The sequence below is a fragment of the Trachypithecus francoisi genome, unplaced genomic scaffold (genome assembly GCF_009764315.1).
Source record: "Trachypithecus francoisi isolate TF-2019V2 unplaced genomic scaffold, Tfra_2.0 Lachesis_group16, whole genome shotgun sequence".
Classification (NCBI taxonomy): Eukaryota; Metazoa; Chordata; class Mammalia; order Primates; family Cercopithecidae; genus Trachypithecus; species Trachypithecus francoisi.
Window position 1 is genome coordinate 36,234,094 of NW_022681461.1, and position 19,069 is coordinate 36,253,162.

The 19,069-nt window shown below is 45.1% G+C and overlaps 1 protein-coding gene across 1 annotated transcript in view; it reads right to left on the reverse strand.

The window, feature by feature from the left end:
- GLDC (glycine decarboxylase) overlaps positions 1 to 19,069 on the reverse strand; it is a 120,626-nt gene that overhangs the window by 81,411 nt on the left and 20,146 nt on the right. Inside the window, exons 3-4 of the mRNA XM_033237305.1 lie at positions 14,435 to 14,570; positions 3,473 to 3,637 (exon numbers count right to left, since the gene is read on the reverse strand). Of these exons, the coding sequence (XP_033093196.1) occupies positions 3,473 to 3,637; positions 14,435 to 14,570 (301 nt within the window). The remainder of the gene's footprint in view (positions 1 to 3,472; positions 3,638 to 14,434; positions 14,571 to 19,069) is intronic.

Here is a 19,069-nt window from a genome sequence, read left to right on the forward strand (position 1 = left end):
TCACAGCCCATTGCAACCTCTACCTCCCAGGCTCAAGCGATCCTTCTACCTCAGCACACTGCCCCCACATAGTTGGGACTACAGGCATGTGCCACCATGCCCAGACAATTTTTGTATTAAAAAAATAAAATTGGCCAGTCATGGTGGCTCATGCCTGTAATCCTTGTACTTTGGGAGGCTGAGGTGAGTGGATTGCTCGAGCTCAGGAGTTCAAGACCAGCCTGGGCAACATGGCAAAACCCCATCTCTACAAAAAATACAAAAATTAGCTGGGCATGGTGGCATAGGCCTACAGTCCCAGCTACTTGGGGGGATGAGGCAAGAGGATCATTTGAACCAGCGAAGTCAAGACTGCAGTGAGCTGAGATTGTGCACCCCAGCCTGGGTGACAAAGTCAAATCGGCCGGGCGCGGTGGCTCAAGCCTGTAATCCTAGCACTTTGGGAGGCCGAGACGGGCGGATCACGAGGTCAGGAGATCGAGACCATCCTGACTAACACGGTGAAACCCCGTCTCTACTAAAAACTACAAAAACTAGCCGGGCGAGGTGGCGGCGCCTGTAGTCCCAGCTACTCGGGAGGCTGAGGCAGGAGAATGGCGTGAACCCGGAGGCGGAGCTTGCAGTGAGCTGAGATCCGGCCACAGCACTCCAGCCTGGGTGACAGAGCGCGACTCCGTCTCAAAAAAAAAAAAAAAAAAAAAAAAAAAAAACAAAGTCAAATCCTGCCTCAAAAAAATAAATGAAGGCCGGGTGTGGTGGCTCACGCCTGTAATCCCGGCACTTTGGGAGGCAGAGCTGGGTGGATCACGAGGTCAGGAGATCAAGACCCTCCTGGCTAACACAGTGAAACTCCATCTCTACTAAAAATAATAATAATAATAATAAAACTTAGCCAGGTGTGGTGGTGGGCACCTGTAGTCCCAGCTACTCGGGAGGCTGAGGCAGCAGAATGGCATGAACCCAGAAGGTGGAGTTTGCAGTGAGCCGATATCGCACCACTGCCCTCCAGCCTGGGCAACAGAGCAAGACTCTGTCTCAGGGAAAAAAAAAAAATTAAAATAAATAAATAAATGAAATAAAAAGCAATTTTTTTAAAAAAGAGGGAAGATGAAAATTACTGAAAAGCTAAGAATAATAACCAGAGAGGCAGGTGATGGCACCCCTTTGTTGCTGTGTGTCCCTGACAGAAGGGAGAACCTGAACCCACCCCCAAAGGCTGCTCAGGAATCAGAAAGGCCAATGGCTGGAATGCACCAGAGGCCCCTAAACCTGCTGAACAAGTGTGGAGCTCACTCCCCACCCCAAGTCTGCAGAAGCCAAAAAAGAGGCTTACATGGGCATTCAGAGCTAGGGGCACGAGACCTAAGACACAGCGTGAATGTGGGCACCTTTCCCAACCAGATGACCATCTACATGAGAATTCCACCAGGAAGGTACGCTCCTAAGTACTGGCAAGGCAAATGAGGGAAGGGGATGAGCTGGAGAACCACTGTGAATTGTCCATCAATTCAGTAACTCCACTTCTAGAAATGGCTCTTCAGGAAATAATCAGTAGTGGGCCGGGCGCGGTGGCTCAAGCCTGTAATCCCAGCACTTTGGGAGGCCGAGACGGGCGGATCACGAGGTCAGGAGATCGAGACCATCCTGGCTAACACGGTGAAACCCCATCTCTACTAAAAATACAAAAACTAGCCGGGCGAAGTGGCGGGCGCCTGTAGTCCCAGCTACTCGGGAGGCTGAGGCAGGAGAATGGCGTGAACCCGGGAGGCGGAGCTTGCAGTGAGCTGAGATCCGGCCACTGCACTCCAGTCCGGGCGACAGAGCGAGACTCCGCCTCAAAAAAAAAAAAAAAAAAAGGAATAATCAGTAGTTTTGACAAAGATTTATTATAAGGATGCACATGAAGCACTATTAATAACAGTAAAAGATGGAAATAAACTAAATGTGTAATAGACAAGAGATTAAATAAATTAATGGCACTTCCATGCAAGTGCCATGGAGATAATAGAAGTCCTACTCTATGGGCCTGAGAATCCACCCTTGACCACAGTGCCAGGACCTTTGTCGCTCTTACAACCCCACCAAATGGACACCCTCACACCTTTCCACTCAGCTATGCTGTCAAGGTTTGGAACAACGGAGAGGCTCCCAAATGTTCAGTGATGTGTGTGTGTTATGGGGGGATCCTCACGACTAACCCACACTCGCCCTCAAAGCAGCACCCTCAACCCCACCCCCAACCACATCTATCCAAAGTCCACTTCTTTTTTTTTTTTTTTGAGACGGAGTCTCGCTCTGTCGCCCGGGCTGGAGTGCAGTGGCCGGTTCTCAGCTCACTGCAAGCTCCGCCTCCCGGGTTTATGCCATTCTCCTGCCTCAGCCTCCGAGTAGCTGGGACTACAGGCGCCCGCCACCTCGCCCGGCTAGTTTTTTGTACTTTTTTTTTTTTTTTTTTTTGAGACGGAGTCTCGCTCTGCCGCCCAGGCTGGAGTGCAGTGGCCGGATCTCAGCTCACTGCAAGCTCCGCCTCCCGGGTTCACGCCATTCTCCTGCCTCAGCCTCCGAGTAGCTGGACTACAGGCGCCCGCCACCTCGCCCGGCTAGTTTTTTGTACTTTTTTTTTTTTTTTTTTTTTTGAGACGGAGTCTCGCTCTGCCGCCCAGGCTGGAGTGCAGTGGCCGGATCTCAGCTCACTGCAAGCTCCGCCTCCCGGGTTCACGCCATTCTCCTGCCTCAGCCTCCGAGTAGCTGGGACTACAGGCGCCCGCCACCTCGCCCGGCTAGTTTTTTGTATTTTTTAGTAGAGACGGGGTTTCACAGTGTTAGCCAGGATGGTCTCGATCTCCTGACCTCGTGATCCGCCCGTCTCGGCCTCCCAAAGTGCTGGGATTACAGGCTTGAGCCACCGCGCCCGGCCCAAATTCCACTTCTAATTGAGCTTCCCCCTCCCCTGCTCCCGCCCTCTGTCCTCCCAAAGCAAGGCGCCGAGTCAGCTGTTTCAGGTCACGTTGCCACTCTAACCTCACTGCCTTGCCTTGAGAGACCTCGCCCTGTCCCCCAAACAACCCCGCTGGCCCCTGGAGCCACCCTCGCAGCCCCCAGGCATGCGCTTGGCTGCTTCCCCATGCCAGCACTTCCCAGTGGGGGACCTGGCACCGGCTCCTTGTCCTTCCTCCCAAAAATGGTACCCTCACCAAACGCGCAGATGTCTTCACCCCTCACCTGCCAACCTCAGCCCTCCCGTCTAATCTTCCCCAACCCCAACCAAAATTCCGGCAGAGACACCAAGAAAGACCCTGGGAGGAAATATCCAACTTCTAGGTTTTTGAACCTCTTGAGTTTTTCAGTTTCTTTAAAAAGTCATACTCTAGAAAGCTGACTAAAGTAATATTCACAATATACTATAAAAAGAAAACAAGGCCGAATGAGGTGGCCCACACCTGGAATCCCAGCACTTTGGGAGGCCTCTCACCTGTGGCACAGCTGCAGCGCCTCTGCGGCTGCAGTCCCCTCATCCAGCAGGGATGCATTGGCCATGTCCAGGCCTGTGATGTCACACACCATGGTCTGGTAGTTGAGTAAACTCTCCAGCCTCCCCTGAGACACCTCAGGCTGGTATGGAGTATACTGGGTGATCCTGCAAGGGAAACAAAAGGTCTTGTCCAAACTCTGACTCTGCTGTTTAGAGAAGCACACAAAATACCTTCGTTTTAGGATTCAGTACCTGAAAATAATTAGCCTATCTTAAAGAGAATTACATAACACATCAGTAAGCTTCTTTTTGGCCTTTGTAAAGAAGCTTAGAATTAAATCACAGTAACAATATTACCCTTTGTTTGGGGATAAGCAGTACTTATTTTTCTGTCTCTGGTTTTCTTTTTTTTTTTTTGAGACAGGGTTTCACTCTGTCACCCAGGCTGGAGTGCAATAGCATGATCACGACTCCCTGAGCCTCAATGTACAAGGCTCAAGAGATCCTCTGGCCTAAGTCTCCAAAGTGGCTGGGACAACAAGCACATGCCATCACGCTTGGCTAATTTTTGATTCTTTGTAGAGCCAGGGTTTTACCATGTTGCCCAAGCTGGTCTTAAACTCCTGAGCTCAAGCAATCCACCTGCCTTGGCCTGCCAACGTGCTGGGATTACAGGCATGAGCCACTGCACTTGAGGCTACCTATAATATTATAAACAGAAATTTCATTTGCTATTATCTTTCCCCTAGATAAAAGACCTCATTCACAGTTTACAATAGGAAAGCATCCAAGAATCTAACATTTAATACTCAAATATTTTGTTTATATATTTATTAGGAAATTTGTTTTATGTTAACCAGGAGAAGTTCTATATGCTAAGAAATTAATAGAGGTCTACTTAAGAATTCTCATTATCCAGTTACTAAGAGTCCATGGCAGTTAATTCTATGGCTATTGAAATTCCAGGATGGAAATGTTTAGAAGGCAACATAAACATGGATTCTAACTTTATCTCCTTCAATTATTAGCCAAGAATGTGGCTTTGGATATGTGAGTTAGCCAATTGAGTTCCTTCATCCTTACAGGCGAGATCCACCACGTCTGACCTATTTTACTTGGAAGGCTGAGGTGGGCAGATCACGAAGTCAGGAGATTGAGACCATCCTGGCTAACACAGTGAAACCCCATCTCTACTAAAAATACAAAAGATTAGCCGGGCGTGGTGGCACACGCCTGTAGTCCCAGCTACTTGGGAGGCTGAGGCAGGAGAATCATTCGAACCTGGGGGCGCGCAGCTTGCAGTGAGCTGAGATCGCACCACTGCACTCCAGCCTGGGCGACAGAGCAAGACTCTTCATCTCAAAAAAAAACAAAATTAGTATATCATGAACATCTCCCGCATCAGCAAATATTTTTTACAGCATCATTTTCAATGAGTGCATAGTATTATATTCATATTGTCTAATTATCATTTCCTTTAGCAGACACTGCTTGTTTTTCCTGTTCTCTTTTGTGCTGTGATGAATTCTTTGGAACATTGTTCTCTCTCTTCGTATTGTACATCCTGTGCCTGTCTTTATGGATACACTAAGTCTTTCCTATTTAACAGATGGACTAACTTATATGTGTGTATACCTGCGTGTGTACGCGTTTCTACACAGCAAATAATGATTCTGAGTAAAATGAAAGTTTTTTATTAGTCAAGCAATCTAAGCACTTGGCTGGAGTAGTGCCACATCTGTCTTCACGGTGTCAAGCCATGTGTGTAGCTCTTGTCTGATTCGAGATCACAACTGCCTGCCTGTTGTCTATGCCTTTTATATGACCCCATTTCTGTTCAGATTTCCCTTTCTATTTGCCTACACCATGTATTGTGTGCCTCATTCATTCCAGTTCACCACCCACTTAGAATTTGGCAAACTAATTTACAGTTGCTGAGCCAGTCTGTTCAAGCAAAAATCCATTCTGTTGTACACACACACACACACACGCACTCTGTTTCTCTCTCTCTCACACACACACACACAAACACACACTCTCTGTCACACACATACTCTCTTTCTCTCTCTCTCACACACATACACACACCCACACACCAACACCCCAATACAAGTCTCAGGAAATTATTTCAAAGTCCTGATATTGTACTGCTTGGAAAGGCAACATCCCCACCACACTCCCTGTCAAAGATAAGAAGATGTTGGTTTCAAAGCTTTCAAAAGAGAAAGAAAGAAAAGTAGATGGAGGCTGGGTGCGCGCTGGCTCACACCTGTAATCCTTGCACTTAGGGAGACTGAGGTGGGCAATCACTCGAGCCCAGGAGTTCGAGACCAGCCAAGGCAATATATGAACCCCCCCCCTACAAAAAAATAAGGCTGGGTGCAGTGGCTCATGCCTGTAATCCTAGCACGTTGGAAGGCAGAGGCGGGTGGATCACGAGGTCAGGAGTTCGAGACCAGCCTGGCCAATACGGTGAAACCCTGTCTTTACTAAAAATACAAAAATTAGCTGGGCATGGTGGCGTGTGCTTGTAGTCCCAGCTACTTGTGAGGCTGAGGCAGAAGAATCGCTTGAAACCAGGAGGCGGAGGTTGCAGTGAGCCAAGATCAAACCACTGCACTCCAGCCTGGGTGACAGAGCAAGACTCCGTCTCAAAACACAAACAAAAAAAAAAACACATGAGGCTGGAGGATAGGTTGAGGCTGCAATGAGCTGCGATCACATGAGCCGCGATCACACCATTGCACTCCCGCCTGGGTGACGGGAGTGAGACCCTGTCTCAAAAAATAAATACATAAAATACAAAATGATCTCGCTTTTATAAGTTTGTAAGAACAAGTAGATGAACCGAAATGTAAGCTGGTTTTCTCTGTGTGGTGAGATTATTAACACTAATTTTTTTTTTTTATTGTGTGTTTCAAACGTTAAAGAAACCAGCTACCATTCATTAACCATCCCTTATGTGTCAGGAACATATTTACTACCTTTTTTATGATTATATTATATATGTTCTTTGTAACAAAAGAACCCAGATAACTACTGAGAAATAAAATCACTCAATTTCCAAACTTTAACATAACTACAGTTAACATTCAGATGCATTTTTCCGATCTCTTTTCTACATCATAAACTATTTATACTAAAAGTAGTATTGGCCAGGCATGGAGGCTTACACCTGTAATAACAACATTTTGGGAGGCCAGGGTGGGAGGATCACTTGCACCAGGAGTTCGAGACCAGCCTGGGCAACATAGCAAGACTCTGTCTCTACTAAAAATAAAAGAAGTTTTTGTATCTTAACTTTTTTCAATTAACATTATTCCATGAACAATGTCTAACATCTTTAAATACAATTCAAAAACATAATTTTAACTGCTCTATGGTATTAAATAATTTATGAAATAAATTATTTAAGTTATAATTTCTTCATGTAAATCTTAATTTATTTAATGCGTTCCTTCCAGTTGACTATCACTTTTGATTTCAAATATTAGAAATAGCATAATAGTGAAGATCCTTATCTCTGTCTTATTTCCTAAGGATACATTCTTAGAAGTAGAATTCCAAATTATATGTGATAATTAGTTTTTTGGGTCTTTTTTTTTAGATGGGGTCTTGCTCTGTCATCCAGGCTGGAGTGCAGTGGCATGATCTCGGTTCAGTGCAACCTCCACCTCTTGGGTTCAGGCCATTCTCCTGCCTCAGCCTGCCGAGTAGCTGGAATTACAGGTTTGCGACACCACACCCAGCTAAATTTTGTATTTTTAGTTGAGATAGGGTTTCACCATGTTGGCCAGGCTGGTCTCGAACTCCTGACTCAGGTGATCCGTCCACCTTGGCCTCCCAAAGTGCTGGGATTACAGATGTGAGTCACGTGTAATTATCATGCCCAGTCTGATAATTAGTTCTGAGGCTCCCAGCGCATAGTGCCATGTTCCTCTCCAGAAAGAGCATATCTGTCTGCATTCTCTTAAACAGTACAGTGATTTACAGGTATCCCTGCATCTTCAAAACTACTAAGTATTAAGAAGCACTGAGTTTTTGTTTTCGTTTTGTTTTTTGAGACAGAGTCTTGCTCTATCACGCAGGCTGGAGTGCAGTGGCCTGATCCTGGCTTGCTACAACCTCCATCTCCTGGGCTTAAGCAATCCTCCCACCTCAGCCTCCCGAGTGGCTGGGACTACAGGCATGCATCACCATGCCCAGCTAATTTTTATATTTTTTTGTAGAGATGGAGTTTCACCATGTTGGCCAGGCTGGTCTCAAACTCCTGGGCTCAATGACCCCCCCAACTTCGGCCTCCCAAAATGTTGGGATTATAGGTGTGAGCCACCACACCCAGCTGAAGCCCTGGGTTTTAATCTTTTTTTTTTTTTTTTTAAATAGAGACAGGGTTTCACTCTATTGTCCAGGCTGGTCTCAAATTCCTGGGCTCAAGTGATCCTTCCATCTCAGCCTCACAAACTTCTGGGATAACAGGAGTGAGCCACTGTGCCAAGGTTTAATCTTACTAATTTTCTTTTTTTTTTTTTTTTTTTTTTTTTTTTGAGGCGGAGTCTCGCTCTGTCGCCCGGGCTGGAGTGCAGTGGCCGGATCTCAGCTCACTGCAAGCTCCGCCTCCCGGGTTCACGCCATTCTCCTGCCTCAGCCTCCCTAGTAGCTGGGACTACAGGCGCCGCCAACTCGCCCGGCTAGTTTTTTGTATTTTTAGTAGAGACGGGGTTTCACCGTGTTAGGCAGGATGGTCTTGATCTCCTGACCTCGTGATCCGCCCGTCTCGGCCTCCCAAAGTGCTGGGATTACAGGCTTGAGCCACCGCGCCCGGCCAATCTTACTAATTTTCTACAGTCATACATGGCTTAACAGAAATGTGTTCTGAGAAATCCATCATTAGGTGATTTAGTCATTGTTGTGTGAACCTCAAAGAGTGTACTTACACGTACTTAGAAGATGTAGCCTACTACACACCTAGGCTACATGGCACAGCCTGTCACTCCCAGGCTACCAATATGTACAGCACGTAACTGTACTGAATACTATAGGTAAGTATTTGTGTTTCTAAATACAAAAAGCTACAGTAAAAATACAGAAATACAATGTTATGGGACCACTGTCATATACACAATCTGTCAGTGACCAAAATATCACTACACAGGGCATGAGTGTACTTGTGAACGGGGACAAATAACTAAATCTCGCTCTAGCCAGTATCTCTTGGCGCTCAGTGGAAATAACATCATCCATATGAGAGATTTTTCTTAACTCTCAAATCAGACTAATGTACTGTCCAAAGATTATTCAAGTGAATAATAGCAACTGTAAATTAGCGTCTGTAAATTATTTTGAATTTATAAGAACACTCAAAAACTTTTAAAATCCCTAGCTTTCTGACTATATGTGTCTGTATGTGTTTTAAGACTCAGTATACAGGCTAGGTGTGGTGGCTCACACCTCTCAGCACTTTGGGAGGAAAATCTCTTGGGGCAAGTAGTTCAAGATCAACCTGGGCAACACAGAGAAACCTTGTCTCTATTAAAAATTAAAAAAAAAAAAATTAGCCTGCTGAGAAACCTGTAAGTCCCACCTACTCAGGAGGCTGAGGTGGGAGGACTATGTGAGCCAAGGAGTTCCAGTTTACAGTGAGCTATTAGAGCACCACTGTATGCTAGTTAACCCTGTCTAAAAAAAAAAAAAAAAAGAAACTTAGTATTTAACCAGTATTTTCTTTTCCTTTCTCTTTTCTTTTTTTTTTGAAAAGGAGTCTCACTGTCACCCAGGCTGGAGCGCAGTGGTGCAATCTCCACTCACTGTAGCCTCCTCCTCCTGGGTTCAAGTGATTCTCCTCCTTCAGCCTCCCGAGTATCTGAGATTACAGGTGCCCGCCACTATGCCTGGCTACTTTTTTTGTATTTTTTGTAGAGAGAGGGTTTCGCCATGTTGGCCAGGCTGGTCTCAAACACCTGACCTCAACTGATCTGCCGACCTCGGCCTCCCAAAGTGCTGGGATACAGGTGTGAGCCACCGCACCCGTATTTTCTTTTCTGTTGTTTGTATACAGGCTTGTGCTATGCTACCCAGGCTGGAGTGCAGTGGCTGTTCACAGGTGCAATGATTGGGCACTACAGCCTCAAACTTCTGGACTCATGTGATCTTCCTGCCTCGGCCTCCCAAGGAGCTGGAACCACAGGTACAAGCCACCATGCCTGGCTTAAGATCAGTATTTTCAATGACCCACTAGCTCTTGAAAAGTTGGAGTTTTTTTCATTTTCATCTTCAAAAAAATGTTTAAAGCATATGCTGATAGACCTTTCCCAAAAGGACTTCCCCAGAACTCTATTTAGATATTATTACATATTTCCACTTAAAAACTATTTATTCTAGGGCCGGGTGCAGTGGCTCAAGCCTGTAATCCCAGCACTTTGGGAGGCCGAGACGGGCGGATCACGAGGTCAGGAGATCCAGACCATCCTGGCTAACACGGTGAAACCCCGTCTCTAATAAAAAATACAAAAAACTAGCCGGGCGAGGTGGCAGGCGCCTGTAGTCCCAGCTACTCGGGAGGCTGAGGCAGGAGAATGGCCGGAACCCGGGAGGCGGAGCTTGCAGTGAGCAGAGATTGCGCCACTGCACGCCAGCCTGGGCGACAGAGCGAGACTCCGTCTCAGAAAAAAACAAAAACAAAAACAAAAACAAACAAACAAAAAAACTATTTATTCCAATTAGTTACATCTTTTTCATCCCTTATGTAATATTTCTCTCTCAACCCTTTTATAAGTCCAAGGTGAGGTTAATGTTATTTAGCACTGCTAAAGGTAGAGACCTTTAAAATTGTTGTTTTGCAAAGATGCCAAATATGTAATCTCACTCCTTTCACTGTAAACTTCTTGTATTAGTCTACAGGTGTTTGGCACCACTGAAATAAAACAGATATTAATGCTCCTAACAATGATCTATTAAAGGACAGTGAGCCTCGGATCTGAGGGATGATACATAACCCTCATTTCAGGAGAAAAATGCTATCAAAAGGCCTGCCATCATGTTTACAAGAGTTTGACTCAATTAGGTAAAACATGGTGATTAAGAAAATGTGTCTGTGATCTATAATGTCTATGTTCCAACTGACTAACTCAACTGGTTTGTTCCTAAATATATTTTAACATATAAAAAGGTATCTGCACATACAAGAAGGCATTTAGCTCAGCTCAAATAGGAGGCTTGATATATTTAACATGGCATTAACATTTCACCCAAAATATTCAGTGTTCTCTATCATTTTGGCTGTTACTTTCTTTTGGAATTAATTGGGAAAGGGGGTCATGGGGGTTGGCAGGACAAACACTCCTGAGATTCTCTCATTTTAACCCTGCTGCCAAAATTATACCAAACAGAAATAGCTACAAGGAAAATGTAAATGTTTTGATGTTATCAGTAGTTAAAAATTTGGAATAGTGAACCCCGTAAAATAAATTCTAGACCTGATGTAAATTGTCTTTCAAGAGCCCAAATGTTTGTTTTCTTTCGAGGCTATGTCATCCATTTATTTTCCCCTCACGTCACCGGAATTTGTTGGTTCCATCTCTATGGAAACCATTCAGAAGGATGATAATGTGAAGTCTACCACCCACATATGCACAGCCCTCCCTATCAGCACTGGTGGGGCGCAGTATCACTCTCTGGTTCAGATCAGCTTTCAGAGAATGGAAAGAAACAGTATTTAGAATGCACCCGAAAAGCAAATGAAAAGTACAGGACAACATCATCTCCTTCTCAAAACACTGGCTGCTACTACAGTAAATTAACATCCGCCCACAGCCAGAAAGCAATATGGTGAATATTCTGTATAGTCACCAAGAGCAAAGGCTGCTGGCCAGTATTCAGATGGCTGGAACGCTACAGCCCGTTCATGTACTTTTGAGGCTTTTCTTAAGGGGGAAGAGAAACAGGCCATTTTCTTTTGAAATTAACCTTGGAGTTTACCTTTCAAATTTTTACCAATACCACAATGAAAAAGAAGCCTTCGTGAATGCAAACGCATTCACATACACTGCAAAGAAATTAGTTCTTTGATTTTCCTGTCCCCTTATTAATAAAGTGGAACATACTGAAACTAAGAGTTATGTACAGAGACAGCAATACAGGAATGATTGTGCTGAGACATCCGGCTCCTATAATGATAAAAATAATTGCATCTAGGACAAAGCGCATGCATGCACCAAGATTACATTTGGAATGATGGAAAAGCAGACAAAGATGCAAAGTGTTGATCAAATTGTTAACACTCATTGATTGGGAGCATGTACTTGGGTATTTCAAAGTCTCCTGTTGATGCAACTAATGATTTCCCATTAGTGAAACCTGAATTCCCTTTAGGAAAGTTGGTTTTTACATATGTTAATCTGAAAGCCAATATGTGCTCCTTGCTAGGAATACCTTTGAATTGCAGAGGCAACAATTTACTCTGTCCTCATATCATGATGATCTTGCTAGAGATTAAAGTTACCTCTTCCACAAACTAACTTTTTAAAAATCACCTAGGAATTATCATCATACTTCATCTATATTTGATTTGTTTCCAGGCTGGAAATGAGAAGTGTACACATATTTTCAAACAAGATGTCTTCCTTTTTTTTTGTTGTTGTTTTTTTTTGTTTTTTTTTGTTTTGAGGCGGAGTCTCGCTCCGTCGCCCAGACTGGAGTGCAGTGGCCGGATCTCGGCTCACTGCAAGCTCCGCTTCCCGGGTTCACGCCATTCTCCTGCCTCAGCCTCCCGAGTAGCTGGGACTACAGGCGCCCGCCACCTCGCCCGGCTAGTTTTTTGTATTTCTTAGTAGAGACGGGGTTTCACCGTGTTAGCCAGGATGGTCTCCATCTCCTGACCTCGTGATCCGCCCGCCTCGGCCTCCCAAAGTGCTGGGATTACAGGCTTGAGCCACCGCGCCCGGCCGATGTCTTCCTTTTAAGACTAAAAATTTTAAGTCTTAAAATTTCATTTGAAATAAAATTTTAATTCAATGTTTCTGGTGTCTAAAATGGCACCAATCCAAAAAGATGGGAAAGAAGGGCTTAGGAGTCCCCACCTTTCCTCCTCCACAGTTCGATATTATTTCCCAATGAACAGAAGAGGCAGATGTCCTGAACTCCCCAGGCTGGAGTGCAATGCTGCAATCTGGGCTCACCACAACCTCTGCCTCCCAGGTTCAAGCGATTCTTCTGCCTCAGCCTCTCGAGTAGCTGGGATTACAGGCATGTGCCACCATGCCTGACTAATTTTGTATTTTTAGTAGAGACAGGGTTTCTCCATGTTGGTCAGGCTGGTCTCAAACTCCTGACCTCAGATGATCCACCCACCTCAGGCGATCCACCCGCCTCAGGCTCCCAAAGTGCTCCCAAAGGCCTATTTGATTATTTACATCATACAGCAAACAGTAATGGAAAACAACGAAATAGCATGGAAGTGGACTAGAAGTATTTTCTCAAATGCAGGACAAATGCTTTCAGTGTTGTTCTATGAGTGAGGGCTGGAGTGGGCAGGAGACACAAACATGGATGGACAGACACACACACACACACACACACCCCACCATCAGTGAGGACCAGAGTGGACAGGAGACAGACACAGATGGACACACACACACACACACACACACACACCTAGAAGTAGGAGTGACGGCCGGGCGCGGTGGCTCACGCCTGTAATTCCAGCACTTTGGAGGCTGAGGCGGGTGGATCACGAGGTCAGGAGTTCAAGACCAGCCTGGCCAAGATGGTGAAACCCTGTCTCTACTAAAAAATGCAAAAAATTAGCCAGGTGCTGTGGCTGGCGCCTATATTCCCAGTTACTCTGGAGACTGAGGCAGGAGAATCGCTTGAACTTGGAGGGCAGAGGTTGTAGTGAGCTGAGATTGTGCCACTGTACTCCAGCCTGGGCGACAGAGCGAGACTCTGTCTCAGGGAGAAAAAAAAAAAAAAAAAAAAAAGGAGTGACTTATCTAACTGTTGAGGTGAGATTGGAATAAGTAACTGAGCGTGCATAGCTCAGGCCTCTCTCTTATCTTTTCTAGAAGAGCCTATCTACAGAATGCACATGTTCTCTTTCTCTAGAAAGTACTAGCAATAAAGCTGATATTATGGTCTCCAACACTATGTCTTTTTGTCAGTCATTTGTGAATCAAAAATTTTGGGGGTGGAAGGGGAAGGGAACACGATTGTCTGTCCCCCTTAGAAATCCTGACAGAAGAGCCAGGTGTGGTGGCTCACGCCTATAATCTCAACACTTTGGGAGGCCGATGTGGGCAGATCACCTGAGGTCAGGAGTTCAAGACCAACATGGTGAAACCCATCTCTACTAAAAATACAAAATTAGTCCAGCGTGTGGCGTGCACCTGTAATCCCAGCTACTTGGGAGGCTGAGGCAGGAGAATTGCTTGAACCTGGGAGGCAGAGGTTGCAGTGAGCCAAGATCACGCCACTGTACTCCAGACTGGGATACACAGCAAGACTCCATCTGAGCAGGGTGGTCAGGTGGAATCCTGACAGAAGACAGTGGACCAAGATTCTCTCCCAGACTCCACCACTGACTCACTGAGTTAGCTCAGAAGTAGCCTAAGTCCCAGGGTCTCCAAGGAGGAGTAAAGCCCTGAATCTACCCACCTGCAGGTTTCACATCTTACTCAAATACAGCACAGAAATTAAGTTGGAGAAGAGGAAGAGATGACCAGATCCACAATTTAACATCCTAGCAGATTTTATGGGACTAGAAGTGGGAAGAAACTTCTATTTCCTCAACATTTGAGCAAGAACATTTCCCAATCCGGAGAAACCTGGTAGGTTCCCGGAGGTTGGAGACAGCACTGGGGGGTGGGTGTCAGTGTGGAGTCCCTGAGACTGCCAGGAGACAGATGGAGGATGGAGAGAATTATGCAAATCATAGTAGTCCTGTTCCTGAACTGAGAAATACATTACCATCCTGAGTTCTCCAGTAAGTTCCGCAAAATCGTCTGTGGCACTGAGCAGTTATAATAGCCCATGCCAATATACGATCTCCAGATCTGGTTTTTGCTTGAAATGGCATGCAGAGTTGCAAGGATTTCATTTTCACCTGATTGTGGGAAAAAGAGAAATGTTACAGAGAGAAGATGTCTCAGAGAGGAGTTCTAATTACAGTTTAAAACCCTCACTTTGTTTGAATATTTATGAGAGAATAACTATATGGAAAATGTTAAGAGTCATCCATCCAACCAACACTAAGTACTGTATGCGATTATCTCAGAAAAAAAAAAAATTCCCAAACAACACTCAATTTCTCCTCAAGGTTGGCCCCTCGTCATTGTTTTGACTCTTCCTTATTCAGTTCTGTTTGCTAGAATTGCCCATTTTTACACTTGTCTCATTCCAGGCTTTTTCTGTTCCCTTTCTGTTTCTGCTGTATATACGCTAAATAAAAATTCTGTCTTACTCCCAGTAAAATACTGTGTTTTACCTTCTAAACTGCCTTATACTCTCTGGAAGTAGACACGGCTTCAGTCTAATTAACCCATAACCTACATTTTATCTAAAACTGTTATACTCAGTTACACATTCTTCCTTTGTGTCACTGAAAGGGCAACTTATAAAAAGGCCATCACCCAAAAATAGAAAATATCAGTTGTAATCAAAGACCCTCATGCAAGGCTAGAGACAGTGGTTCACGCCTGTAATCCCAGAACTTTGAGACGCTGAGGTGGGTGGATCGCTTGTGCTCAGGAGTTCAAGTCCAGCCTGGGCAACATGGTGAAACTCCATCTCTACCAAAAATGCAAAAAATTAGCCAGGCGTGGTGGTTCACACCTGTGGTCCAGGATTCTTGGGAGGCTGAGGTGGGAGGATCACATGAGCCTGGGAGGTGGAGGTTGTAGTGAGCTAAGATGGCGCCACTGCACTCAAACCTGGGTGACAGAGTGAGACCCCCATCTCAAAAACAAAAACAAAAACAAAAACAAAACACCCTCATGCAGTTTCTACCAGCATTTTCATGAAGGCACTTTGGTAATGAAGAAGTATAAACGTACTTGGATGCAGGTGGGACCCTTTCTCAGGTCATTCGTATAATAACAAAATAATAATAGCATTTGACATTTATTGAACATTATTCTGCCAGGAATTGTACCATATGCTTTTCATGCGGCCTAGGACACTGAGGATTGAAGACAGTCACTTGGCTGGGGTCACATGACTTTAAATTAAAGGATTAGTAATCCAGTCTCACACTTTAACTCATTGGACTAAAATGAGAGCTGCTGCATGGACAGCTCTTACACTGAAGGGTAACTTTTTTTTTTTTTTTTTTGAGAGGGAGTCTTGCTCTGTCACCCAGGCTGGAGTGCAGTGGCTTGATCTTGGCTCACTGCAACCTCTGCCTCCCAGGTTCAAGTGATTCTTCTGCCTCAGCCTCCCGAGTAGCTGGGACTACAGGTGCATACCACCACACTCGACTAATTTTTGTATTTTTAGTAGAAACAGGGTTATACCATATTGGCCAGGCTGGTCTCAAACTCCTGACCTCATGATCCACCCACCTCGGCCTCCCAAAGTGCTGGGATTACAGGCGTGAGCCACCGTGCCCGGCCACTGAAGGGTACTTTTTAGATACAAATGACAACATATGGTTCTTTATTTGCCTCTCTGCATAGAGATAGATCGTGCTACTAAAATTTAACCGGGACTTAACTACTTAGGCAAATGTCTGTCTTCTTTAAGATTTTCTTAGGGACTCAGTCACTTAACCCTGGGAAATGATTTATTTTATTGTTCCTCTATCAGAGAAAAATGTAGATACAGCAAAATCTAAGACAGCAAACTGGCAAGGAAGACACTTAACATGTTTTAACCCTACTGAACTCTATCTGAATATTATTTGCATCAATCTTTATCCTCAAGTAAAATACTTTCACCCTCCACCACACACATGCACACACACACACACTCCCCACTCCACGTGCTTTCCCGGGAAATAAATTCACAGGAGATATGGTACTTTGCCAGAGTAGGGTAAGAAAGAAAAGAGAGGATAGTCTTGAAGGTATTAGTTTCATGAGTAATATAATGTAACTACCTTATGGAAGATGATCTTGCCTTCTTCCACTGAAAGTTTAGGAAACAAGTAAAAATGCAATAAACCCACATCTGAGAAGATAGGCAAGGACAGCATCCCTAGGAACAATCATGCAAGAAGTCCAATCACCTCCCAAATAATCTTCTTAGGGGCAGAATGATTCAGACGTCCAGTAGGAGGAAAGATTAATTAGCAGTGCCTTGTGGGCGAGTCCGGCTTCAATTATGATCCTGTGCAGGGGGGACAGGTCCCTGTTCCACACCGGTCCAGCTCTCCAATGACAACAGCCTGTGAAGGGCTCTGTCTGTCAAACTGAGTTTAGCCTTTGGAAATCAAGCTGGAGAATATGATTCTTTTTACAATATAAGAAGATAATTCTACTGCTGGTGTGGAAAGGTCACTGAGGGGAGACCCTGGCCCAGGGAGATACGGTAAGAGGCCAGCACTATAGTTCAGGAGAGAGATGGGTAAGAGGAGTGTTACGAGTTGAATTGTGTTCCCAAAAATGATACTTTCAAATCCTAACCCCATGGTACCTCTGACTATAACCTTACTTGAAAATAGGGTCTCCACTGATGTAATCAAGTTAAAATGAGATCATGCTGGATTAGGGTCAGCCCTAATCCAATGATTGGTGTCCTTATAAGAAGAGCAAAATTGGGACACGCAGACACACACGCAAGAAGAATGCCACATTTGATGGCAGCAGAGGCTGGAGCAATGCATCCACAGGCCGAGGAGTGCCACAGACTGCTAGCAACCCCCAGAAGCTGGGAGAGAGGCAGGGAACTGATCCTCCTTCAGAGCTTCCAGAAAGGAGCCAACCCTGCCAACATCTTGATTTCTGACTATGGAACTGGGAGTGAACAGGCTCCTGTTGTTTTAAGCCACCTAGTTTGTGGTACTATATTACATGGCAGCCACAGAAAACTAATAAAGAAACCATATCAGTCATTTTTAGGAGACATGGTAATACGCTTGGGCCCAGCTGGCCAGTTAAAAAAGGCTCAGGTTGGTCAGGCGCAGTGGTTCACACCTGTAATCCCAGCACTTTGGGAGGCTGAGGCAGGAGGATCACTTGAGGTCAAGGAGTTCAAGACCAGCCTGGCCAACATGGTAAAACCCCATCTCTACTAAAAACACAAAAATTAGCTGGGCCTGGTGGCATGTGCCTGTAATCCCAGCTACTTCAGAGTCTGATGCAGGAGAATTGCTTGAACCCGGGAGATGGAGGTTGCAGTGAGCCGAGATCATGCCAATGCACTCCAGCCTGGGCGACAGAGCGAGACACTGTCTCCAAAAAAAAAAAAAAACCACTCAGGTGAACTCCAGCACTTTGCCAGACACAGTTTCCTACACATCATTAAGATTCTACTAGTGGAAGTAATCGACCCCAATAATACCATTCTCTTTACTAACCAACATCATCCACTGGCGTAAGAGAGCTGGTGCTACGGTTCTGGAATGTGTTGGAAGTCTGTGCAGAGGGGTGCAGCAACCTCCCCCACAGTCCCTCAGAGTGACTCAGCCAGAGGTCAAACCAGCAGGCCAAACCAGCACCACCAGTTATCTAGCCCAAAGATTTGCACTGATTGCTCTCTCACTCACATGGCCTGGCATGGGAAAGGAAAGCCTTGCAGTCAGGTTGTTCCACAAGCAGCATGGCTGAGAGAACCAACTCAATGGCTGACTTTTAATTGGCTGCATGCCTGGAGAAAAATAATATAATAGTAGTTGAAATAATTAGAAATAGCTAAATGAACATTGGTGGGAGCCAAAAGGGTTATTTAAACCAACTGTCCTCATAGTGAGTGAAACTGCTAACCTAATTCTTCCAGTGCAGGACTCTCCTTCCTCATACCCAGCCCCAGGAGACAAAATAGGATTAGAGAGATAGGAATTTGGCTATTGTGCCAACAGCCACAATCCCTAGTAAGGGACTGTAGCAAAAATCTAGCTCTCGCCCCGTATAGAGGTGCTCAAATGTGTTGTTTTGATTTTGCTTGTAGACTTTTGGAAGGTCTTTTTACTGTGGTTTTATTTTCCACTCCTGTGATAGTAGCCCTAGCTGTTAGGTTAACTCCCACTGATAGGAAAGGTGGGGTTAAAGTTTTATGGGTCTGCAGCAGAGGCCACCTCCTGGGAAGGAGTAGATAGGCTCTCACTCAAAGGAAGGGGAAGAGTAGGATCCACGTTTTCTGAAAAATGCACTTGAAGGACTCAGATTCAGGAAAGTCATGGAGGTGACAGAAGGCCTGGAGCTCGGGGCTAGAAGCTGAGAAGAATCCTGAACTAAACCAAACTCCAGATCGCTTCCCTCTGAGAACACAAAATGCCACCCCTCTGCCTGCCTTCAGCAAAAATCTACACTGTCGCCCCATATAGAGGTGCTCAAATGTGTTTAGATTTTGCTTGTAGACTTTTGTAGGTCTTTTTACTATGGTTTTATTTTCTACTTCTGTGATAGTAGCCCTAGCTGTTATGTTCATTCTCAATGATAGGAAAGG